General features: G+C 42.0%; 1 protein-coding gene across 3 annotated transcripts in view; it reads left to right on the plus strand.

Annotated features, from left to right (window-relative positions):
- The window catches only part of GRM1 (glutamate metabotropic receptor 1), a 286,785-nt gene that overhangs the window by 222,798 nt on the left and 37,509 nt on the right, over positions 1–26,478 (plus strand). For all 3 annotated transcript variants that reach the window (XM_075267606.1, XM_075267608.1, XM_075267607.1), the window contains exon 4: positions 17,627–17,862. In XM_075267606.1, the coding sequence (XP_075123707.1) occupies positions 17,627–17,862 (236 nt within the window). The remainder of the gene's footprint in view (positions 1–17,626; positions 17,863–26,478) is intronic.

A 26,478-nucleotide genomic window follows, 5' to 3' on the forward strand; every position in this document is an offset into this window, starting at 1 on the left:
TCAACGCCTGACCCATGTCCCTTTGCTGACACCGCAACACAGAGCACAAAGATTGGCATGAGCCTGTGACTATCGTCATTGGACCATGAAACAGTGACAGCATATGGCATAGTCTGATGAATCACGGTTCCAGTTGTACAGAGCCGATGGGCGTATGAGAGTGTGGGGTATGCTCCATGAAGCCATGGATCCTGCATACCAACAGGGACATGTCCAGGAAGTGGCTCCTTCATGGTCTGGGCCGTGATCAAATGGTCACAATTGGGCCCCATTGTCCGGGTACAGGGATCAATGACCGGTTCTCGATACGTGCAACTTATGGCAGACCATTTGCACCCCTTTCTGGTGTTGGAGTTACCTGATGGGGATCCTGTGTACCAATGCAATATGTCATCGCTCGTTGGTGACATGGGATTGGCTTAATGAACACACTGGTGACCTCACAAGCTTTGATTGGCCTGCATGCTCGCCCAACCTCAACCCCATAGAGCATTTATGGGATGCTGTGGATACCAGTGTCCACTCCATGGACCCAGTGCCAACTACACAGGACCAATTGTGGGCTGCAGTGCAGACTGCGTGGATAAATATCCCTCCAGAACTCTTCCAACACCTTGTGGAATCCATGTCTCATCGTCTTGCTGCAGTTATCAAGGCTCACAGAGGGGTGACTCGCAATGAACGGCGCATCCGGTACCTTCCCATGACTTTTGGCCTCTCAGTGTATTTACATATATATCAGATACCCTGATATATTCCACAAAGCTTGCATTTGAAACAGAGAAAAAAATAGAAAAAAAGTCGGGGTGGGCACTCACCATTCGATAGTCGGTAGATGACACTTCTCGTAGGTAAAAACAAAATCCTTTATTGAATGCGGATAAAAATAATTATACAGGGAGGGAGAAAAAACATTATCGGCACAGAAAATGGCAACAGCCGTTTCGTGTCTAACCTGACGCTTTTTCAAGCCAAAAATGCAACATTGAAACATTTGTGGCTAAAGCCAGGGCCCCATATGGACTTAGACAAAAAAAATCATAGCATTTTACAGTAAGTGAAAAGCGGATGGGATTCTAGCGAATCCCATGCCCAGTTTGTGATAAAAACCGCAGTGCGGACACGCCGTGATTTCCAAAACCGGCGTGGTTTTGGAAATCGCAGCATGTCAATTATACTTTACTTGTACTTTAGGGGCTCAGCAAATACAAAACAACACCCAAAATTATTCCAGCAAAATCTGCCTTCCAGAAGCCATAGGGTACTCCTTTCTTCTTCTTCTCATGTACACAGCTAGTCTTTACTACATTAATCCTACAACTTATGCAGGAAGAGGGTCATTATTATTCAAGAGTGAGTTCTTTTAGGCTAACTCGCCACGTAGCGCAACACAGAAAAAAAAAAAACACTGTGGAATCTACAGCAGAAATGCATCACAGTATTTTCTGCAGTGTTTTTCTTTGCACTTTCACAGAGCTTTGCTTTGCGGACATTTTGCTTCTATTATACCTATAGGTAAAACACATGTTTTTAAAAATGCAGCTTTATTGCATTTCAACATTTAGTTGAAATAGGCCCCATAATACAAATGGAATCTTGAAGAACTCCTTTAGGGCTCATTCAAACGGGGGGCGGTGGGGTGGATTTTGGCATTTTGACACCGAGGGTCAAAACCCGCCTGCCACGACCATGGAACCCGCCTGAAGAAAGGGTAGCTCGCTTTTTTTTTCCGTTAGCAGCATGTCGCTAGTGGTCTCCATAGACCACCATTGTATGGAGGCAGATTTTGAGGCGAAATCCACTGTAAAAATCCGCCTCCTTGCCCCCATGTGAACTAGCCCTTAGGCTGAAGCCCCACGTTGTGGAAACTCAGCATTTTTTGTTGCAGATCTTGTTGCGTTTTTTTAAGCCAAAGCCAAAAATGGCTACAAAAGGAATGGGAAATATATAGGAAGCTCTTATACTTCTCCGCAACTAATCCACCGCAACAAAATCTGCAACAAAAAAAGCAATGTGGGGCTTTAGCCTTAGATTAAAACCCCACATAGCGAGTCTCAACCAAAACGTGCTGTGAGAAAAACCACGCAAGAAACACATTGCGTTTTTCCCCAATGCACTTGTCACAGAAATTCTCCAGAGTTATCCTCTGTGGGTTTTCTCTTTCAATTACACCTGTATTGAAAACACCAGCGTTTCTGTAGGTATAATTGACATGCTGTGATTTACAAAAATATGACTGTTTTTAAAATCGCAACATGTCCACTGCAGATATTTTTCTGGCTAATCCGATAAACTTAGCAGGTATTGTAAAATGCCTCAGCATAATTGTGGCATTTACGATACGTGGGCCATGGCAGTAAATGGGTTGACTAGGCAAAAATGGTTTTAAAGTTTATATATGCTGGGTTCAGAGAATTTTTTTTTAAAAAAAATACATACTCAACGTTGTTCCGGAGCTCTCACACATCTCGTGTGTCATCTGCTCCTGTAGCGACTTCTAGCATTGTGCTAAATCCAATAACTGGCCACAGCGGTCACGTGGCTGCTGAGGCCAATCAGAAAAGGGTCTGAATGTCATTCACTGTGACATCACGGGTCCTCTTTTTGAGGCCTTCGGACCAATTGGTCCGGACATTGGTCCGTTGCCCTTTCGATTGTCTTGCCCTTGGAGGTGTTGGATGCCATGACTGCTGCTGTTGAAGCTCCCATCTGATGATCAAGTCTTCGGCAGTTACTATAAAGACTGACTGCTGACGAGTGGGTTGCTCGGTAAATTTCTTTCATTTCTTTTTGAGGCCTGACACTTCTGATTGGCCTTAGTGGTCACGTGACTGCTGAGGCCAATCAGCGCCTACAGCACAACGCCGGAAGATACCTGGGAGAGCAAACGAATCGGGAGTCGCGGGATAACAGTGCAGCAATGGGGACAAGTGAATATTTTTTTTCTTTTTACTGCCCCCAGCAAATTTAAACTTTAAAAGTTTAGCCTGGACAATGTCTTTAAGCATATCAACTATGTAAATTTAGTAGAAATCAGGAAATAACTTCTTCACAACACTGTGTACTTATATACCCTGGTCATACCTAATTATTTTGATTGAAAAATTTATAACAAACCACATAAATGCATTACATTTTTGCAATCCTTCCAACTAATTGAAATGGAAAGAATGCGCACTGGAAGCTTCATTGTTCATTATAGGCGTCCAAGAAGACACATTGTACTGTTAGAAAGAAAGTCTCATTTGCATATTCCAAGTGTCATGCAGATAATTTATAACGACAAGCCTAAAGAGATGTTTTCCACAATCCGCTAACCTATACCATGTTGTAATTCTTTGCACAGACTAAAAAGCAAATCACAAAGGACTGATAATATGGTAGAATGCAATAAATTGTTCTTCCACTTTGGAGTTACACAACCTCATCGACCTGGGTTATGTGAAATTCCCTTATTTGCTTATTTTACCTCATTTGCTCTTGCTGGAAGTTCCTCTTCCATGGGTGTACTATTATCTACTGTAACCAAATGCATAATGGAAAAAACTCCATTGTTCTGTCAACACATAAGCTTAAAAATCACATATTCACAAACTAGAAATACACTGTGATTTATTAAATATGTGGCCAAACAGCGATTTAGGTTAGCCAATTTAGTGTGGGTATGGGGGATGGTCTTTTAAAGAATAAGACAGATTTAAGAAAAGTCTTAAAAATAGACTTAGTTTAGTCTTAATTTCCCATAGCAACCAGTCACATAAAGTATTATTAGAAATGACACTTTTCTTAAATTTTCCACAATATTTACAACTTTAAAAAGGCACAAAAAAGTCACATGAGAATAGTAGGCCGCCATAAATTGCGCAAAACTAAACCTAAAGGACCATCTCTAATATAAAATGCCATTAAAAAAGACTGAGGCCTGGTTCACATCTGCATTCAGGATTCTGTTTGGGGAGTCCATAATACTGAATGCATTAAAAAGTATGAGCAATGACAGCACACGGACCCCATAGACTATAATGAGGTCCGTGTGTTTTCTGCGCAGTCTCTGCATGGAACATGCAGAGAGAAAAGTACTTCAAGAACTACTTTCCTCTCTGCATGACTTGTGCGGACACCACACAGAAAACGCACAGACCCCATTATAGTCTATGGGGTCTGTGTACTTTCATTGCTCACCACTTTTTAATGCGTTCGGTATTCCATTTGGGTGGGTCTGCAAGCAGACTTCTCGAATGGAATACAAAATGCAGATGTGAACCAGGCCTTAGATAGAATGAACCTTCTTAATATTAGTCAATGAGAGTATGCCTACACTGAAGGATCAGGACATTTCATATATGTGGAACTTAGTTAACTTTTGGGGTGTTTGGGAAGAGCATCGCATTCAGTAGTTATTTTTCGGAGAAATTAGTGAAAACTTCTCATATATCACAGATACATGTGGTGTTGGTGTCTTCTAAAAAGTAAAGTAAACTGCCATTGGTTTGGAAATTGGGAAGAAGCACCCAATGAATTTGAGAATTCCATGGAACCCTTTCATTTTGGAACGTAAAGTTAAATATAAAACAACAGTAGTTTGATAAAGTAGGATAGATTCAAATGGTCCAAGATAGATAAATGTATACAGTAAATGAATGATAGATAGATAGATAGATAGATAGATATGACACATAGATAGATAGATAGATAGATAGATAGATATGACAGATAGATATGACAGATAGATAGATAGATAGATAGATAGATAGATAGATAGATAGATAGTGTTAGAGTTAAGTCCTCCATCTTGTATTCTGTCAGCCATCTTGTAACCTTTTTCTTATATAAGCTTTATGAGAATGTCTGTTTAAAGTTCAAGAGGCCCTTTTGGGTGGTTAAGGAATGCTGTGTAGATGAATCCTTATCCTTGTCTATCTCAAGGGTCTCATCTTTTGAAGATGCAGCTGACTATTTGTATATCTCTTATCTCTTTTACTCCATGTATACACTTAGAGTGTGTAGAGTGTATATACTTAGAGTTTATGTAGTCTATTCGTTATCTTCAAGGTTGGAATTGATTGGCACCAGCATGTAATCTTCTCTATCTTGCCATGAAGTATTTTGAAACTTTCTGTGTTTAAGGACAAAGTCCATCCTAGTTTGGAAAGCTATAATGAGATGCAAATTACATTGGGCCTTTAGCCAATAGTCATGTGCCAGGCTTTACAATGTTATGTCATTAGAATAGTCCAACCTGCTTTTGTCTGTATTGTATTTAAACTACCTTTTTGCACTATTAAAATCAGAACTCACTTGATACACTATCAGCTGTGTGTGTGGCTTCTCCAGGCTAAAGGATGGGTGAGATCATCCAGGCCTGTTATTTAATTTGGAACTCTGCAACATACTCTTATTATGGGGACCGCTTTATATCTCCAACAATAGATAGATAGATAGATAGATAGATAGATAGATAGATAGATAGATAGATAGATAGATTGGGATGGATAGATGGATGGATGGATTCTTGCATTCGTGTTGTGCATTTGCTTTCGGAACTCTATAGATCAAACCTTATAAATCTGAGTCCCGAGGAACAGAAATACTGTAATTACTTTTGTCTGCTTTTTTTTCCAATCTATTTTCAAGCTGCAAAATTTATCGGATATTGCTGTGTTCAAACAAAGCAGGAATTATGGTGGATACAGTGTTTTCTATCAAACTAACAAGCTTTTGTTCTACTTGAAAGTCTCAGGTTATTGATTCTTTTGAGTAAGCAAGAATTTGCTTTCTCTTAAATTACTGCAGAATCATGCCGCCTGGTCATTAGAAAAATATTGTCAGGCTCTGCTTCAATAAATGCCGTAGATTGATCACATCACAAAAACCATTCATCACCAAGTCAGTCTGTTAGTGCTATGTTTAGGCTCTGCAGAACGTTTTGTTTGGAAACATCCACAAACATAATTTTCTTCTACATTTTTAGTTACCTTAAAGTGTTCCTCCAGTTATAAACACCTTTCCCCAAATGCATAGTGTATGTGAATACAAGAAACTTTGTAACATATCTTATTAAAGGAATCTGTTTCCTTTTATACTTATTGGGCTGCTTTTCTCCTCCTTATTTTCAATCTGTTTATTTACATAGAAATGTGTCTCTGTAATCTCCTCATACACATAACTCTATGGAGAGGGGAGGGTGAGGAGTAGGCTGCTGCTGGCAGGTTAATTCACTTCCTGCTTCATTCTGTGCAATGTAGTGTTTTACCTGGAGGATTCAGCATTATTAAAATAGCTCTCACAGCAGCAATTATTTGTGTGTCTTTTCCAGCAGCTCCCTCTTCATTTATATGTAGAAAGTAACTCAGCCTGAAAAATTAAGAAGGAAACACATTTCTTATAAGTTTCTTATGTTCACCTGTACTATGTTTTTCTGCAAAGTTGTATTCTCTTCACAGTGTCTCTTCTTATCTTCAATAAGTCACATGATCACACTGTAACCTCTTTTTTTCTAGCATGGGTTGCTATACTAAGTTTCCCTAACAATATGCATATAGTGTCTTAGATTAATTAGAAGAATATAGAGAGAGTTATAATTCACTGCTCCACAGCAGAAATATAAAAGTCAAGATAGTGTCTGAGGAGCAGGGAAGTTGGACATACCGTATATACTGGAGTATAAGCCGACCCGAATATAAGCCGAGGCCCCTAATTTTACCACAAAAAACTGACCTGAGGAAGAAGCCGAGAGCTTCGAAAGCTTGTAATCTGTCATCATCATTATTAGTTAGCCATTAAAGGGATTCTACCATTAAAAAACTTATTTCTGTGGATAAGACGGTGGAATAGCCTTTAGAAAGGCTATTTGTCTCCTGCTTTTAGATGGGATCTCTGCTGTGCCGTTCCTTAGTAATACCGTTTTTTACCGGTATGTAAGTTAGTTCTCTGGCAGCGATGGGGCGGGCCCCAGCGCTGAAAATGCGAGGGCGTCCCCACGGCTGCCAGAGAACAGGATCCTGCGCCGCCTCTATCTTCTGCTGGATCCTCCCCTTCTTTCTTCAGCAGCGTCACCTCTGTCAGCTCTTACACTAGTAGAGCTTGGAACTATGGCCGTGCATGCGCAGTCGGCTCTACTAGTGTAAGACAGAGGTGACGCTGCTGAAGAAAGAAGGGGAGGATTCAGCAGAAGATAGGATCCTGTTCTCTGGCAGCCGTGGGGACGCCCTCGCATTTTCAGCGCTGGGGTCCGCCCCCATTGCTGCCAGAGAACTAATTTACATACTGGTAAAAAACGGTATTACTAAGGAACGGCGCGGCGGAGATCCCATCTAAAAGTAGGAGGCAAATAGCCTTTCTAAAGGCTATTCCGACGTGTTATCCACAGAAAAAAGTTTTTTAATGGTAGAATTCCTTTAAAAAAGGTATCAACTACTGAAGACTCTCACGTTTTTGATTTTTTATATTTCCACAAAAAACTGGGAAAACTTATTGACTCGAGTATAAGCCTAGGGGGGAAATGCAGCAGCTACTGGAAAATTTCAAAAATTAAAATGGTTGGAGTTGTTGGGTACAGTAGTTGCTGGGTGCTGGGGAAGGGGAGGGGGTGTTTTGATTGTCTGTCTGTTTCTTCCCTGAGCTTGAGGACTGTTTTTTTTTCCCCACTTGGAATTCATCCTGGCTGAATATAGGGTATCTGCAGTGCTCCTATTAACCCCCTCCCGACGGAACAGGAGCACTGCAGATACCCTATATGCAGTAAACCGGGCACTTTCAGACACAGGGATACCTAATGTGTATGTGTAATTTTCTACATTTATATGTATTCTAGGTATATAAAAGATTTAGAAATCTTTTATATATTTTATTTTTTATTATATTTTTAAAGCTTCTCTTTTTTCACTCTCTTATGGGACATTCTATACATTACTATTGTGGCTGGTCATAGACCCCCACCACCACCACCAGAAAATAAAATAGTAATTTTTTTTTTTCTTTGTTTGACTCGAGTATAAGCCGAGGAGGGCTTTTTCAGCACAAAAACTGTGCTGAAAAACTTGGCTTATACTCGAGTATATACGGTAAGTGCAGTTTACATGAAATCAGGTGATGTGTGCAGAGATGGAATAAGTGTTTTTGGCTGGAGAGTTTCTTTTACTACATACACACCAGTCAAAGTGCATCACATCAAAGAGTCTATGGGTCTGTAAAAAATAAAAAATCACATCCGTGCATTATCAGTTTTTTTCACGGACTTAGTGACATTCAAAACATGGAAAATTAAATGAAAAGTGGATCAACCACGCACAAATGAATAAAGTTATGGAGAAACATTAAGTTAGGTCACATCTTGACTGTGTAGACTTAAACAATTCCATTCAGTGGGTGTTCAGGATTAGACCAGTGTGGGGCGCACTAAGCAATCACTGTAAGTACTTTTCACAGTTAAGTGATATATTTCCCACTGTCTGATATAATTTCTCCTTCAATGAAGACTGATTTAAGAAGCATTTATTTGATTAAAGTTAAATCCATAGGTTCTCTTACACATAATAAAAATTACCCTTAACTCTAACTCAGCGCATTCTGTGAAAAGAACAATCTATACTGGTTTGGAACAATCTCACATTAACACATAAGTCAAGAAGTTGGTCTTTAAAGAGATTCTATCAGATTAAAAAGAGGATGTTTGTTCATAGCAGTTCAGTCTTATTCAAGTGAGCACAGTTGGAGAGAGCGACTTGGTTTATCAGCTCAGTAAGCTGTATATACACACATAGATGTTATGCTGACATTTTTTACTGGCTATACATGCACATACAGTGGCACCATTGACCTTTATCCTGCTCAACCAATGGCTCTTAAAGGGATTCTATCATTTAAATCGAATTTTTTGTCCCTACCACGTAGGAATAGCCTTAAGAATGGCTATTCGTCTCCTACCTTTAGATGTCATCTCCGCACCACCATCCCATAGAAATCCCGATTTTTGCTGGAATGTAAATGAGTTCTATCACAGCACTGGGTGAGGGCCCCAGCACTCAAACAGCACTGGGGGTGTCCCCAATGCTGCGAGAGAAATACTGGTGACATCATTTGATTTAAGAGGTGCCTGAATTGTTATCAGGGCATTATTAACCATAGTTTGGTCCCAGGTTGAAAAAGTCATTGGACAAATTGACTCCACTATATTGACTATCATTGGATATGATAGTGCTGGCTAGATCTACCCAGGACTACACACATTCCAACAGCAACCTCATTACCCATCTCTTTATTGCAGCCAAAACTTTGATCCCATTCTAATCCTCCAACCCTTCCAGACTGAAAACAGAGAGTCAATGAGATCTGTCAATTTGAAGAATTGTCAATAGGAGCACTATAGTTGATAGCGACTACATCCCTTCTGAAAACTGAATTCAAACTAAGGGCTAGTTCACATCTGCGCCCAGGACTCTGTTATGCAGGTTTCCGTTTCTTGCACAAAACAGGGCAGGAGACGGAAACCTACCGGCATCTTTGAAACCCATTTATTTGAATGGGTTTGAAAAGTGTCCGGCCGTGAGCGACCGTGAGCGTTTTATGCTCTCCAAGGCAAAACCTTTTTTTTTTTAAACCAGACACAGAATCGGACATGCAGTACTCTGTGTCTGATTTTAAAAGAAAAACTGTTTTGCCGCGGAGAGCATAAAACGCTCACTGGCGCTCACGGCCGGACTAGGCATGACAGGTTGAATGCAGAAGATGGAAACCTGATAACGGAGTTCAGACGCTGGTGTGAACCCAGCGTTATATCAACACTGCATTTCTTTGCCTTATATTCTCAGTCTTCACCCCATTCCTTACCTTACCAATCTCCTCTACCCCAACGATCCCACTTAATGAAGCGGGATAATTTCTTTTTTTTTCACCCTTTGTTCACCCTGGAGCAGGACTTTTATCGCCGTATTTTTTAAGAGGATTTGTTGACAGAAACCCCAAATGGAGAATGAGCGCTAGTGTGAACCTATCCTTAACATGCTTCCTCTTTCATTTTACTCATGTAAAACTTAAATAAACTTAAATATAAAATGCAGAGAAAAACTAAACCTGATAAAAATATTTTGGACAAACCTCTGTCACAATTTTGCATCTTTATGTACCTCGCCATGATTGGCCTCCAGTGCAGGAGATGCTAACACTCCAGAATTCTGAGACAACTGACCAGAGTTGCCAACCATCTGTAAATTCCTAGAGGTGCATAAAATAGGTGTAAGGGAATTACTAGAGCAGTAATTCCCCAGTAGCTGCTGGTGAACCCTGGGGGGAAGGGTACAATAGACAGTGAGCCCTAAGCTGAACCCCCCCAGCCCCCCCCCCCTCCCCGCTGTCCCATCCTGCTTGCCGGTTCTATACTAAGTAATAGGCAGGAACTGGTCGATGGGCCCTTCCTATATATGTGACAACATAGAATGCAGGCAAGACAAACAACAACAAAGGGAGGTCAGCTAGCCAAGGGTCCGGTAACAGTCAAGCAATGCAGTACAGAATTGTAATCAAAGAGAGTAGTCAAAGGGTAAGATGGAGGTTAAGAATAATAATACAAGTAACAAGCAGCAAGAGAAAAGCCAGCACGCACGAGGCAATAGCAAGCACCAATGTGAATGTGAGCCAAGAATATATAGGGTGGAATAACCCACCCTGGACTTGATAGGAAGGTAGGCTGTCAATCACACAGGTAAATCTGATTAACTATTAGGGCCCGTGCACACGATGTAATGCGGCATTGATTCTGACACGTAAACTTGTGTCAGAATCAGCGCTTCAAAACAGAATCCCATTGACTTCAATGGGTTCCGTCTTACGCGCGCTACACATTGAAATCAATGGCAGTCTTTTTAACCCATTGATTTCAATGTGTTACACACGTTAAACGGAACCCATTGAAGTCAGAATCAACGCCGCGTTACATCGTGTGCATGGGCCCTTAGAGGAGCAGAGTGAAACCAAGGTGAAGGAGATGGGTGTGGTGAAATCAGTTATCAAGGTGAGGGAATAGGACAGTGTTCAGGCAATACAAGAAGAAATCACAGCCAGACACATCTCCTATGCCGCAGCATGCAGCCAGAGGAAGACGCCAAAGCCTGGATGGGCAAAGATGATATAATAGGAACCTTTTTTCTAGTGTCCATAAAAATTAATGTAACCATGATTTTTCAAGTTTGGGGTATTATTTACAGGTTATTATCATTGTCATTATCATTATTTTCTGGTTCACTATTGTATGCATATTAGTATTCTAAGCCATATAATCTTAATCAATTATTGAGTTTTTCCAATTTGTCCATAAAAAGTTTCCCCAAAATGATTTTTGAAACAGATGTCCAGAAAAAGTAAAAATTATCAATCTTACAGGCGATGACTTTGAGGAAGAAAAGCTTTAGGCTGTGAAGTGCCTAGGGGGTATGAGAATACTAGCTACAGGTGACAAGAGTCAGTACATCACAATCCACCACTTCCAAGGAGTGCATAGAATAAGCTAAGGACCTCCTTCTGAGTAAAATACCTGTGGAGAGATTGTAAGCTCCTACTCTTATCATTGCTGCTGTGCTCAATGTCTTCCCCGTTCATTTTCTCAGCGTGGTTTGAGTGTGTAGACATCTTGAGCAGGAAGAGGTGCTTGGTCCAGATGCCTTGACACACTTTTTTAGTTTGCTCAGCCTCAATGTCACAGATGATAATAATAGGTTAGAAGAACAACTAGAACAAGGAAAATTATACTATAGATTTTATCATGTTTGAGGATTTTTGATGATCACCTTTACCTTTTTTTCATTTTAAAGTCAAGAGATTCTAAGACCTACAATGCTGACGTCATCATCTACCCACGTTTCCTGTAAGAAATAACATATTAAATGAGAATTATCTGCACACCCACTTATTTTAAGCACAAAGAAAGCAGATTTTTTTGAGTGAACGGATTCTACTCTAAAGCAACAGTAATCATATACAATATTAGTTTATAGAGATTTTCTGTAAAGTTTCATGTTAGCAGTTACAATGTACGTGGGTTTATGTCTTATTACCAAACATTCCTAAAGTTATAGAATTTTACACTGATGAAGAAACTATTGTTACAAGGAATTTTAGACAGAGAGAGATAGTAAATAAAGGCAGAAATCCATACCTCCCAACTTCTGAAGAACTGAAAGAGGGACAAGATGTGTAGTGTGCGTAGCGCGCCGCAGCAAATTTAGCACCACCCACTTTTATGTTGACTCCGCCCATTCTCGTTCATTTTCCATGTGCCCACACACAGTATAATCCTCCTACAGTCACCCGTAAATTATATGTCCCTTTCTATCTCTCCCCCGTTTCATATACACCCTTCATCTGCCCCCAGTTTCATGTCCTCCATCTCTACCCCCAGATTCTTCCCCCACATCTCTGCCCCAGTTTCATGTCCCCCATCTCTGCCCCCAGATTCATGTCCCCCCATCTCTGCCCCCAGATTCATGTCCCCCCATCTCTGCCCCCAGATTCATGTCCCCCCATCTCTGCCCCCAGATTCATGTCCCTCCATCTCTGCCTCCAGACTCATGTCTCCAATCTCTGCCCCCAGATTCATGTCCCCGCATCTCTGCCCCCAGATTCATATCCCCCATCTCTTCCCCCAGATTCATGTCCCCCATCTCTGCCCCAGAATCATGTCCCCCCATCTCTGCCCCCAGATTCATGTCCCCCCATCTCTGCCCCCAGATTCATGTCCCCCCATCTCTGCCCCCAGATTCATGTCTCCACATCTCTGCCCCCAGAATCATGCCCCCCCCATCTCTGCCCCCAGATTCATGTCCCCCATCTCTGCCCCCAGATTCATGTCCCCCCATCTCTGCCCCCAGATTCATGCCCCCCATCTCTGCCCCAGAATCATGTCCCCATCTCTGCCCCCATCTCTGCCCCCAGTGTCATGCTGTCCCCTCCTTCATCTGCCCCCAGTTTCATGTTCCACCTCAATGTGTACACACAATAACCACTTAAACTCACCTTTTCCTCGCTCCCCCACCGCTCTCGCCGCAGTGTCACTAACACAGTTGTAGGTGCGATGTGACATCATCACATCGCGTCTACACAGCCAGCTGTGACAGCTCCTTGCTTTAGTCGCGTATGTATTCAACTTAGATCTGTGTCCTCCAGATGCAGATCTGAGTTGAAATCGGGACATACCTCCCTCCAACCGGGACCGGGAGACACGTCATCGAAATCGTGAATGTCCCGCGCTTGTCTGAAATACTGCATCTGTTAATATGACAATATATGTGTGTTATATTGTAGTTGCTGTTTATTTGGTTGTTTAACATAATGTTTATTCTATTATTTTATGAGACATTGCATTTTTGTAGTATTGAATAGATAAGTGCTTCCCAAAGACTGAGGCTCATCGACTGTTTCCTGAGAGTTCTGGGCATCAGAACTAGTCAAGAACTCCAAAGCAGAAATAACACTGAATAACCAGCCCCAAATTATCAGTGCAGCTTATGGCTAAAGGGAACAAAGAACCTGTAATGACATCATGGTCACATGACCATGACTGCACAGGTCCTGCACACAAGTTATAATTCAGTAGAAACATGGAGACTACAAGTGAACTGTAGAAGAGGTAGGAAGAGACGGAAAAGTTACTGGAATACTTCTGCCAGAGTGGGTGGAAAGTGATTGAATTCTGCTGCTGGTGGGAATACAATGTTGATGCTGATGCCACTGGGTTGACAGGTGAGAAGGGTAGGATGTACTTGCCTTAGGAGAAGAAATTCTTAGGGGGCAGTGCTTAGGTTAGGGGGAATTGGAGTGATAAGGGACACAATACTGATGCCAGTATGTGAACTGTGGAAAGTTGATTATTTATCTGCCAATAATGGGGGAAGGGAAGAGGGTAACGCTGCTGCCACTGGTGGAGAGAGAAATGTGCTGCCAGTAATGCTGTATTGGGGTTTCTGCTTCTGGTAGGGTAATGTAATGTAGTGTTTGGTATTGGTGCAGAGGAATGTCGTGCCACACAGTGTTTTTGGGGCCACTAGAGATACTATGTACTCTATATTATGGAATTATTATGGCACAGAGCTTCTGGAGTACCTGGCATCACCATGGACTGGCTGCTAAGGCCTGAGTAGATGAATTACGAGAAGCTCTGAAATAGGAGATGTAGGACAAACAAATGTTTAGGATTCATCACAGAGACCCCTATAAAAAGTCTTAGTTTTGTCTCTTAATCAGAACAACAGCATACTAGTTGCAGGAATTCATGAAGACTTCTAATCTGATGGTTGTCAAAGTATGTAGATTCAAAAGTTTAATGTCCTCTAACATCGGTAGCATTACAGTCCTATGAAAAAGTTTGGGCACCCCTATTAATCTTAATCATTTTTAGTTCTAAATATTTTGGTGTTTGCAACAGCCATTTCAGTTTGATATATCTAATAACTGATGGACACAGTAATATTTCAGGATTGAAATGAGGTTTATTGTACTAACAGAAAATGCGCAATATGCATTAAACCAAAATTTGACCGGTGCAAAAATATGGGCACCTCAACAGAAAAGTGACATTAATATTTAGTACATCCTCCTTTTGCAAAGATAACAGCCTCTAGTCGCTTCCTGTAGCTTTTAATCAGTTCCTGGATCCTGGATGAAGGTATTTTGGACCATTTCTTTCTACAAAACAATTCAAGTTCAGTTAAGTTAGATGGTCGCCGAACATGGACAGCCCGCTCTCAAATGATCTGAAAACAAAGATTGTTCAACATAGTTGTTCAGGGGAAGGATACAAAACGTTGTCTCAGAGATTTAACCTATCAGTTTCCACTGTGAGGAACATAGTAAGGAAATGGAAGACCACAGGGACAGTTCTTGTTAAGCCCAGAAGTGGCAGGCCAAGAAAAATATCAGAAAGGCAGAGAAGAAGAATGGTGAGAACAGTCAAGGACAATCCACAGACCACCTCCAAAGAGCTGCAGTATCATCTTGCTGCAGATGGTGTCACTGTGCATCGGTCAACTATACAGCGCACTTTGCACAAATAGAAGCTGTATGGGAGAGTGAGGAGAAAGAAGCCGTTTCTGCACGTACGCCACAAATAGAGTTGCCTGAGGTATGAAAAAGCACATTTGGACAAGGCAGCTTCATTTTGGAAACAAAAATTGAGTTGTTTGGTTATAAAAAAAGGCGTTATGCATGGCGTCCAAAAAGAAACAGCATTCCAAGAAAAACACATGCTACCCACTGTAAAATTTGGTGGAGGTTCCATCATGCTTTGGGGCTGTGTGGCCAATGCCGGCATCGGGAATCTTGTTAAAGTTGAGAGTCGCATGGATTCCACTCAGTATCAGCAGATTCTTGAGAATAATGTTCAAGAATCAGTGACGAAGTTGAAGTTACGCCGGGGATGGATATTTCAGCAAGACAATGATCCAAAACACCGCTCCAAATCCTCAGGCATTCATGCAGAGGAACAATTACAATGTTCTGGAATGGCCATCCCAGTCCCCAGACCTGAATATCATTGAACATCTGTGGGATGATTTGAAGCGGGCTGTCCATGCTCGGCGACCATCTAACTTAACTGAACTTGAATTGTTTGTCCAAAATACCTTTATCCAGGATCCAGGAACTGATTAAAAGCTACAGGAAGCGACTAGAGGCTGTTATCTTTGCAAAAGGAGGATGTACTAAATATTAATGTCACTTTTCTGTTGAGGTGCCCATACTTTTGCACCGGTCAAATTTTGGTTTAATGCATATTGCGCATTTTCTGTTAGTACAATAAACCTCATTTCAATCCTGAAATATTACTGTGTCCATCAGTTATTAGATATATCAAACTGAAATGGCTGTTGCAAACACCAAAATATTTAGAACTAAAAATGATTAAGATTAATAGGGGTGCCCAAACTTTTTCATAGGACTGTATATACCGCTAGAAAGCTGTTTTGTTAAACAGAGACTTTCATGTCCTCTGAAATTGAAGGTGTTGTATGCTGCTAGAAAGAAGCGCAATTTCAACATTGCTGGTATGTGCTCTGGTTGCAGAGATATTGGTGCTGTGAGTATAAGAGGCTGGCCTTACAGCTGAGCTATGCTTTGAGGAATGCACCCTCTCCACAGTACAGCGATGATGCTGACGCCTCTGATTGGTGCCAAAACTAGCAACACCAATATCTCTGTATCCAGAGGACATACCGGCAAAGATGACATTGACTTCAGTGTACTGCAAGTATATAACACTTTCCAACTAACCAATTTCAGAGGACATGAAAGGTCCACGTTTAACAGAGCAGCTTTGAGGCTATAGATACATTGGAGGGTATTTGTTATCATTATTATTGCAGTGGACTAATAATAAAAAAGGCAAGTGTTTTTATAATGCAGCTCGCATTTTTTTCTCATAGCATGCAGGATGACTTTAAATTGTCAGACTAGGTTTCATCTTGGTAATCCAGATTCCTATCTTATTGGCCATCTATTAGAGATGAGCGAACAGTGAAATGTTCGAAGTTCTATTTGAGTAGCCGCTCAATACTCGACTGTTTGATCGAACATCGAACCCCATTATAGTCTATGGGGAATAAACACTCGTTTAGGGGGAAACCACTATTCGACTCAGGAGGGTCACCAAGTCCACTATGACACCGCAGGAAATTATGCCAATTATGCCAACACCCTGGAATGCAACTGCATCTAACATGCCCAAGTCACTTTATTACGCTGATTCTGCCGGAGAAAGCGAAGTCTAAGATCGGTCCACAGCAGTCTCCATTCTAGTCCGATCTTAGACTCCGCCTCCTAACAGACGAGTCTCCAGCAGAACCAGTGTTGATTGGCCGAATGCTGTACTCTGTATGGCATTCGGCCAATCGACGCTGGCCAATGCATTCCTATGGGAAAAAGTCAGTTCGTGCATATCGCAAGCTGACAGGGATCCCGACCAGATAAAGCCCCAAAGAGCTGGGTGAGTGACATTCCCACCTAAATAAAGGTAATCCCTAGCTGACCCTGCCAGTACATCTATCCCTGTCTCACAGTCACATAATTCACAGTCTCATATGAACCGGATATTAAATCCACTGTATAAAGTGGAGGTTACCTGACTTAGCCAGCCAATTACTTTTTCCAATTTTTTTTCGATGCCTCCATTGTCGTAGTTCCTGTCCCACCTCCCCTGCGCAGTTATTGGAGCAAAAAAAGCGCCAGGGAAGGTGGGAGGGGAATCGAATTTTTAGAGAGTTTGCCATGTGGTTTTTGACTGGAATCGAACATCTTGAACAACCTGATATCCGATCGAACATGTACTCGATCGAACGCTGTTTGCTCGTCTCTACCATCTACAAATTGGCCATCTATAAATTTGTACCTGAGACAGGAAATTTGATTGTGAGCCGTATTGGGAACAGGGGATGACAGTCTTTCCATATTACTGCATAATATGTTGGCGTTAAAAAAGGGACAAAAATGTATGAAGAATATAAAGTCTTTATTTCGCAGAATGCAAGAAAGGATTAATAAAACCAAGTAACAAAACGTATCTGACCTTCCTCCTTCTACAGCCCATAAAGAAGCAATAGCCTGCTAGCTAGATATATTGGTAATTTTTTTTTTCTTTTTACCTCAGTGATGGATGGGCAGACAGAGATGAAGTTATAGATGGTTTTGAAGCGGAAGCCAATGGAGGAATTACCATAAAGCTTCAGTCCCCAGAGGTCAGATCCTTTGATGACTATTTTCTAAGTCTACGCTTGGACACCAATTCACGAAACCCTTGGTTTAGTGAGTTTTGGCAATACCGATTCCAGTGTCGAATCCCAGGACATCCGCAAGAAAATACCAACTTTAAAAAGATATGTAAAGGTAAGGACATTATTTATTCTGTCATTTATGCATAATTTATTTCTTGAAGTTTTTCTAGGTATTGTATTTTACATATTGTACACAATATAAACATGAAAAATATGAAATATGAAATACACTGTCTACCAATAAGTATTTGGACACCCAGTAAAGTTCAGCGGAGGTGGAGTTATGGTCTGGGGGTGTTTCTCTTGGTATGAACTGCGACCCTTGGTCCCAGTACATGGTAAACTCAACACCGACACCTATTGCACTATTTTAGATAACAGTGTGCTTCCTACATTATGGCAGTTCCAAGGCCGGTTTTAGGCAAAATGGGGCCTTGGGCGAGTTTTCGAGTGGGGCGCTAAATTCTAAGATACCGTACCAATGTCACAATTCGGTAACTGAATACACATATAATCACTTTAAAGAATATTTTAATTATTTTAAAGAAATTCAATGTAATATAAACCAAACATTATTTAATAGAACTTTAAATTCTGCATCCTAATGGCTGGATTCACATAGATGCATTAAAAAAAACACGGTGTCTACGTCACGTGGGCCCCAGCCTTAGTCCTGGTTCACATCCGCGTTCGGATTTCCATTCGGGGAGTCCGCTTGGGCACCCCATGAACAGAAACCTATACACATTAAAAAGTAGTTATGGCTATAATGGGGTCCGTGTGGTTTCCGTTCGGTTTCCACATGAATAATGCGGAGAGAAAACTGGAGCTTGCAGGAAACCAAGTGGAGACCACACTGACCCCATTATAGTCTATGAGGTCTGCGGGTTTCCCTGGTAACTGCTTTTTAATCTGGATTAGGTTTCCGTTAGGAGTGTCCCCAAGCGGACTTCCCGAATGGAAATCCGAATGCAGATGAGAATGGGGTCTTAAAGGGGTTTTTGTTACATCTGGAGTAGGCAACCTAATTCTAATATTGATGACACTACACTAAAGTCATACCACAAACTGTAACATAGGGGTGCTGTCATACTGTTCTCCTAGACACATATGTTTACCGCTATTTGCCTGGATACATGTGTACTTTTCCATTAGAAGCAATATCAGTACATCTGTAACCTACAACTAGAGGTCAATGTATGTGACGGGGGGGCAGAGTGAGTAGGATTGTGACACACAATATACAGTCCTATGAAAAAGTTTGGGCACCCCTATTAATTTTAATCATTTTTAGTTCTAAATATTTTGGTGTTTGCAGCAGCCATTTCAGTTTGATATATCTAATAACTGATGGACACAGTAATATTTCAGGATTGAAAAGAGGTTTATTGTACTAACAGAAAATGTGCAATATGCATTAAACCAAAATTTGACCGGTGCAAAAGTATGGGCACCTCAACAGAAAAGTGACATTAATATTTAGTAGATCCTCCTTTTGCAGAGATAACAGCCTCTAGTCGCTTCCTGTAGCTTTTAATCAGTTCCTGGATCCTGGATGAAGGGATTTTGGACCATTCCTCTTTACAAAACAATTCAAGTTCAGTTAAGTTTGATGGTCACCGAGCATGGGCAGCCCGCTCTCAAATGATCTGAAAACAAAGATTGTTCAACATAGTTGTTCATGGGCAGAATACAAAAAGTTGTCTCAGAGATTTAACCTGTCAGTTTCAACTGTGAGGAACATAGTAAGGAAATGGAAGACCACAGGGACAGTTCTTGTTAAGCCCAGAAGTGGCAGGCCAAGAAAAATATCAGAAAGGCAGAGAAGAAGAATGGTGAGAACAGTCAAGGACAATCCACAGACCACCTCCAAAGAGCTGCAGCATCATCTTGCTGCAGATGGTGTCACTGTGCATCGGTCAACAATACAGCACACTTTGCACAAGGAGAAGCTGTATGGGAGATTGATGAGAAAGAAGCTGTTTCTGCAACCACGCCACAAACAGAGCCCCTTTAGGTATGTAAAAGCACATTTGGACAAGCTAGCTTCATTTTGGAAGAAGGTCCTGTGGACTGTTGAAACAAAGATTGAGTTGTTTGGTCATACAAAAAGGCGTTATGCATGGCGTCCAAAAAAAAAACAGCATTCCAAGAAAAACACTTGCTACCCACTGTAAAATTTGGTGGAAGTTCCATCATGCTTTGGGGCTGTGTGGCCAATGCCGGCACCGGGAATCTTGTTAAAGTTGAGGGCCGCATGGATTCCACTCAGTATCAGCAGATTCTTGAGAATAATGTTCAAGAATCAGTGATGAAGTTGAAGTTACGCCGGGGATGGATATTTCAGCAAGACAATGATCCAAAACACCGCTCCAAATTGACTCAGGCATTCATGCAGAGGAACAAGTACAATGTTCTGGAATGGCCATCCCAGTCCCCAGACCTGAATATCATTGAACATCTGTGGGATGATTTGAAGCGGGCTGTCCATGCTCGGCGACCATCAAACTTAACTGAACTTGAATTGTTTTGTAAAGAGGAATGGTCCAAAATCCCTTCATCCAGGATCCAGGAACTGATTAAAAGCTACAGGAAGCGACTAGAGACTGTTATCTTTGCAAAAGGAGGATCTACTAAATATTAATGTCACTTTTCTGTTGAGGTGCCCATACTTTTGCACTGGTCAAATTTTGGTTTAATGCATATTGCACATTTTCTGTTAGTACAATAAACCTCATTTCAATCCTGAAATATTACTGTGTCCATCAGTTATTAGATATATAAAACTGAAATGGCTGCTGCAAACACCAAAATATTTAGAACTAAAAATGATTAAGATTAATAGGGGTGCCAAACTTTTTCATAGGACTGTACCTAGATGCCGCATCCAGTCCCTGGTCACTGGTACTTTCACATTTTGTAAGTGAAACTCGGATTAATTTCAGCCACTTTTAATTCCTGACTGTGTGGCAACAGCAAAACCACAACTAGGAATTAATGAGTGTCACACTTACCCCAAAGTGACAGCACTGGTGCCCATGGACTGCATTTAGCTGTAGCCGCATCTGGGCACACAGCATGTCACCACCTGAAAAGCAACACCCTAAGGCTAAGGCCCCACGTTGCAGAAACGTAGCTTTTTTTGTTGCAGATTTTGTTGCGTTTTTTTGAGCCAAAGCCAAGAATGGCTACAAAAGAATGGGAAATATAGAGAAAGCTCTTATACTTCTACCTTCTGCTCAATCCACTCCTCTCTTTGACTCAGAAAAAGCTGCAAAATCTGCAACAAAAAAAAGCTGCTTTTCCACAGTGTGAGGCTTTAGCCTAAGGCTGAGGCCCCACATTGCGGTAATGCAGATTTTTTGTTGTAGATTTTGCTGCATTTTTTTTTCTCAACCAAAATCAAGAATGGCTTCTAAAGGAATGGGAAATATAAAGGAAGCTCCTATACTTCTACATTTTGCTTAATACACTGCTAGCTTTGGCTAAAAAAAAACTGCAACAAAAATGCTGTGTTTCTGCAATGTGGGGCCTCAGCCTTAGGCCTGGTTCACATCTGCATTTGGAATTCTGTTCGGGGAGTCCACTTTACAGAATACCGGACGCATTGACAAGCAGTGAGCAATGAAAGCACATGGACCCCATAGACTATAATGGGGTCTGTGTGTTTTCCGCATGGTGTCCACATTAGTCAAGCGGAGAGAAAAGTAGTTCATGAAGTACTTTCCTCTCCACATGTTCTGTACGGACAGTGCACGGAAAACACACAAACCCCATTATAGTCTATGGGATCCATGTGCTTTCATTGCACACCGCTTGTCAGTGTGTTCGGTATTCTTTTCGGGGGGTCCCCATGGGCACTCCCCGAACAGAATACCGAACGCAGATGTGAACCAGGATTAAGACGTCTCCTGCATAAAAATGGCACAGATGTGGTTATCACTGACTTATACATTAAGAATGATTTGACAGAGCCAGAATTGCAGACAGCTAAAGGATAGATATAGGATCTGCTCCATATTTTACAGATCTTCAGTTTGGCAAAAAAATTCCACAAAAAGAAAGTGTGTGTGTGTGTGTGTGTGTGTGTGTGTGTGTGTGTGTGTGTGTGTGTGTGTGTGCTTGTGTGTGTGTGTGTGTGTGTGTGTGTGTGTGTGTGTGTGTGTGTGTGTGCGGGACCATTGAAATGTATAGGTCCATACTTTTAACCTCAGTTGTGGATAAAAAATCTGGTCATGTGCATTACAGCTTAGTAACACCATGTGTCTCATAGTAATAGCAGTTAACCCCATCATATCCCTCACACTTACCCCAGGAAGTGAACCCCTAAACCCTATACAGTGTTGGCCAAAAGTATTGGCACCCCTGCAATTCTGTCAGATAATGCTCATTTTCTTCCAGAAAATGATTGCAATCACAAATTCTTAGGTATTATTATCTTTATTTAATTTGTCTTCAATGGAAAACCACAAAAAGAATTGTCAAAAAGCCAAATTGGATATAATTCCACAGCAAACATAAAAAAGGGGGTGGACAAAAGTATTGGCACTGTTTGAAAAATCATGTGATGCTTCTCTAATTTGTGTAATTAACAGCACCTGTTACTTACCTGAGGCACCTAACAGGTGGTGGCAATAACTAAATCACACTTGCAGCCAGTTGAAATGGATTAAAGTTGACTCACCCTCTGTCCTGTGTCCTTGTGTGTACGACATTGAGCATGGAGAAAAGAAAGAAGACCAAAGAACTGTCTGAGGACTTGAGAAGCAAAATTGTGAGGAAGCATGAGCAATCTCAAGGCTACAAGTCCATCTCCAAAGACCTGAATGTTCCTGTGTCTACCGTGCGCAGTGTCATCAAGAAGTTTAAAGCCCATGGCACTGTGGCTAACCTCCCTAGATGTGGACGGAAAATAAATATTGACGAGAGATTTCAACGCAAGATTGTGTGGATGGTGGATAACGAACCTTGACTAACATCCAAACAAGTTCAAGCTGCCCAGCAGTCCGAGGATACAACAGTGACAACCCGTTTTATCCGTCTGCGTCTGAATGAAAAGGGACTGTATGGTAGGATACCCAGGAAGACTCCACTTCTTACCCAGAGACATAAAACAGCCAGGCTGGAGTTTGCCAAAACTTACCTGAGAAAGCCAAAAACGTTTTGGAAGAATGTTCTCTGGTCAGATGAGACAAAAGTAGAGCTTTTTGGGAAAAGGCATCAACATAGAGTTTACAGGAAAAAAAAGAGTCCTTCAAAGAAAAGAACACGGTCCCTACAGTCAAACATGGCGGAGGTTCCCTGATGTTTTGGGGTTGCTTTGCTGCCTCTGGCAATGGACTGCTTGACTGTGTGCGACCACCCCGGGCGAACCGTGCAGGAGGCTGGACTGTCACGGTGACCTTATAGGCACCAGAACTCCCAGGAGAGGTGCACAGGGAAATAGGCAGAGTCAGTTAGATGTGACGCCAGTTGGAGTATTGAGACACCCGCTGGTCCCTGGGCTGAGATGGTGATGTGGGTGCCAGTGCTCTACTCCAACAAAGAGCATTTGCCCAGGGCTTAGCTGCAAGGAAGGCAATGTCCAGGCCAGGATCAGTTGAAGTACTCACTGCTTTATTGTAACAGGCATCTGCTGGTCACTTGTCCTGTAGCAGTGAGCTGTGGCACAGTGGCTTGTAGCTGGATGACACCTCCCCATGTATTAGCAGAGAGTCTAAGATGGCTGCAGGCCCAGCTTCTGGCTTACTGCAGGGGCTCAGTTACCTTGTAGAGGTAGGTGCAGGCTGCCAGGGTTATAGCTCTGCTTAGCCTGATATAATCCTGTCCTCTTACTGATAGTGATGCAGGCGCTGTCACACAGCTTCTCTGTCCTACTGCTGCTATGGGAATCCTCACAGCACAGTGTCTGAAACACAAGATGGCCACTGCCACACTTCTCCTTCCCTGGCTCTTACAGAATACTACTTCCTGTCCCTGCTATGACTATTTCCTGTTCCAGCTACAGATCCACTCACCATAGTGTGTGTTGCTATGGAGACCACAGCTCACTAGGACAAGTGAAACCAGAGAACAATAGCTTAACAACATTACACAAATGAATACAGAATAAACATGACAACATATACAAACCATCATAACATGTAAGGCACTTATATGGCCAAATAACCATTAGTAACTCCTGTGAGGGGGTTACATCCCTCCCTTCTTGAATGTAGCACGTCCTCGGGCTACCAATAACACAGAAAACAGTCAATGGCTTAAATATCCCATAGTACAAAGTAAATGGAATAAACGTTAAATGGGTTAGGAACAAATAATAAACATAGAGGTAGAACTTTGGGCAGTCCAAGCATGGTGTCGCCACTATGGCACCAGGTATATGGCTTATTTGTTGAAGTGAAGATAAACAACAGTCTCCAAGGCAGATGATCAGCTGAAATGCACAGTCTACTATGGCTGATCTTGGCATGCTCCTTTAAGGGCTGTAGCGAACTGAGGGTTTACCCTTGTTTACCCTTTGGGATCTCCTTTGAGAAATTGTTTCAGGCTCTGAGGCCTCCTCTCTGTCAACAGGGAGTACCTGAGTATCCGGAGTCTCTGATACAAAGTCCTCTAAGGAAATGGAGTCACTTGTTTCCCTTGACACAGAAGGAGTCTCTCTTTGCAATGGTGTAACCGTAGGTCTCACAAAGAAGTATAAGTTAGGGGAAGCCAGAGCAAGTCCTAATTCTGTACCATGTTGGCCAGGAATGGGTATACAGGGTAATTTCCGTCTTGGTTGTGACAGAGCGTGTGGAGTAGCTGGTAACCGACGGGTCACTCTTGGACTTGTATAAGAGGAGGGACAGACTTTGAGATCATCTCGAGACACTAACTGCGATGGACCTTCTCCATCCTCTGGAACAATTTTACACACTTTAGGGTTATCATGTGGTGCCTCTTGGACAACATAGGCGTTGTCTTCCCAACGATCCTCTAACTTATGATGCCTAACATGTCGCCTTTTTAGGACCTTATCTCCAGGTTGCAAGGGTTGAGCATTTGCTCCTTTGTCATACTGGAGAGCCTGTTTGTGTCTAGCCTGGTCCAGAGATTTACACACAAGTTCCTGAAGTTCTCTATTAACCCTTAGTCTTTCTGCTACCCAAGTGTCATTTGGTAAAGGTGGGGACCTAACCTCTGTAATCACTCCCATTTGGTGATCAGCGGGGAGCTGTCCTATCTGTCCTCTAAGGAGGTATGCAGGAGTGTACCCTGTGGAATCCTGTCTGGTGTTATTATAGATCTCAGTGATCTCTGGCAATAGCTCTGGCCACTCAGATCGTTTTTCACGGGCAACTGTTCTCAGCATGTTGATAATGATTTGATTGGCTTTTTCACAAAGACCATTACCCTGGGGATGGTAGGCTGTAGTGCGGATCTTTTGACACCCATAGAGATTGCAGAACTCTTGAAAAAGCTCTGACTCAAATGCAGGACCTTGATCAGTAAGGATCTTTTCAGGATAACCGTAGGGTCGCCCAAAATGTCTTTGGAATTCCCGAGCTGCTGTTTTACCAGTGAGATCTTTTACTGGGACTACAACCATGAATTTTGAAAAATGATCAATCATTGTTAGTGCATAAGTGTAACCTGACCGACTTGGTGTCAACTTGATGTGGTCAAGTGCTACCAACTCTAGTGGTCTGACTGTGACAATTCCCTGTAGAGGGGCCCGTTGGTTAGATCCTCTCCGCAAAGCACATTGTGCACAATCCCGGCACCACTGTTCAATTTGAGGGCGCATTCCCACCCAGTAGAAACGATCCTTAATGGTTCGTTCTGTCTTTTGGGCATTGAAATGTCCTGACTGATTATGATACGCATCCAAGATCAAAGGAGCGTCTTGTCTTGGTATCACAATCTGAAACACTCGCTCATGGGTACGAGGATTTACATAACGGCAGACCAGTTTTCCTTGCAGATAGGTTAAACGACCGCGCTCTCGCCAAAGATTTTGAAGTTCAGGGCTTGCATTGTTATCTGGACCTATTGAATTAGAATCTTTTAAAAAGTCTTTTAATCTTTGCAATGTTGGATCTTGTTTTTGGACTTGTTCCCAATCCATATGATGGAGGGACTCAACTCGCACGGTCTGAAGGGTACAATATTTAGTCCGGACATTTTGATTAACACGTTGAGTGACTTTGTCATAGAAGTCAGGGAGTTCAATTTCTTCCCATATGTCAGGGTCATCTAGGTCATTAATTGACTCTTGGGGTAACCGAGATAAAATGTCAGCATTAACATTCTCCCTCCCTGCACGGAATTTTAAGGTAAACTGATAATTGGCAAGACGTGAAGCCCAACGCTGCTCAATTGCTCCCAATTTGGCAGTGCTAAGATGGGTCAGAGGATTATTATCTGTGTATGCAACAAAAGGAGTGGCGGTGAGATAATGATGGAATTTTTCGGTAACCGCCCAAACCAAGGCCAGAAACTCCAACTTAAAGGAGCTGTAGTTAGAGTCATTACGTTCAGTCGCCCGAAGCGATCGACTGGCAAATGCAATGGGTCTAATCAAACCTTCTTGTTTCTGGGACAGGACAGCACCAAGTCCAGTTTTACTTGCATCTGTTTGCAGAATGAACGGTTTACTGTAATCAGGGTAAGCAAGGACATTCGGACCGACTAAGGCCGCTTTTAACTCATCAAATGCTTTTTGCATTTCAGGGGTCCATTGGAT

The sequence above is a fragment of the Leptodactylus fuscus genome, chromosome 3, assembly GCF_031893055.1.
Source record: "Leptodactylus fuscus isolate aLepFus1 chromosome 3, aLepFus1.hap2, whole genome shotgun sequence".
NCBI classification, from domain to species: domain Eukaryota; kingdom Metazoa; phylum Chordata; class Amphibia; order Anura; family Leptodactylidae; genus Leptodactylus; species Leptodactylus fuscus.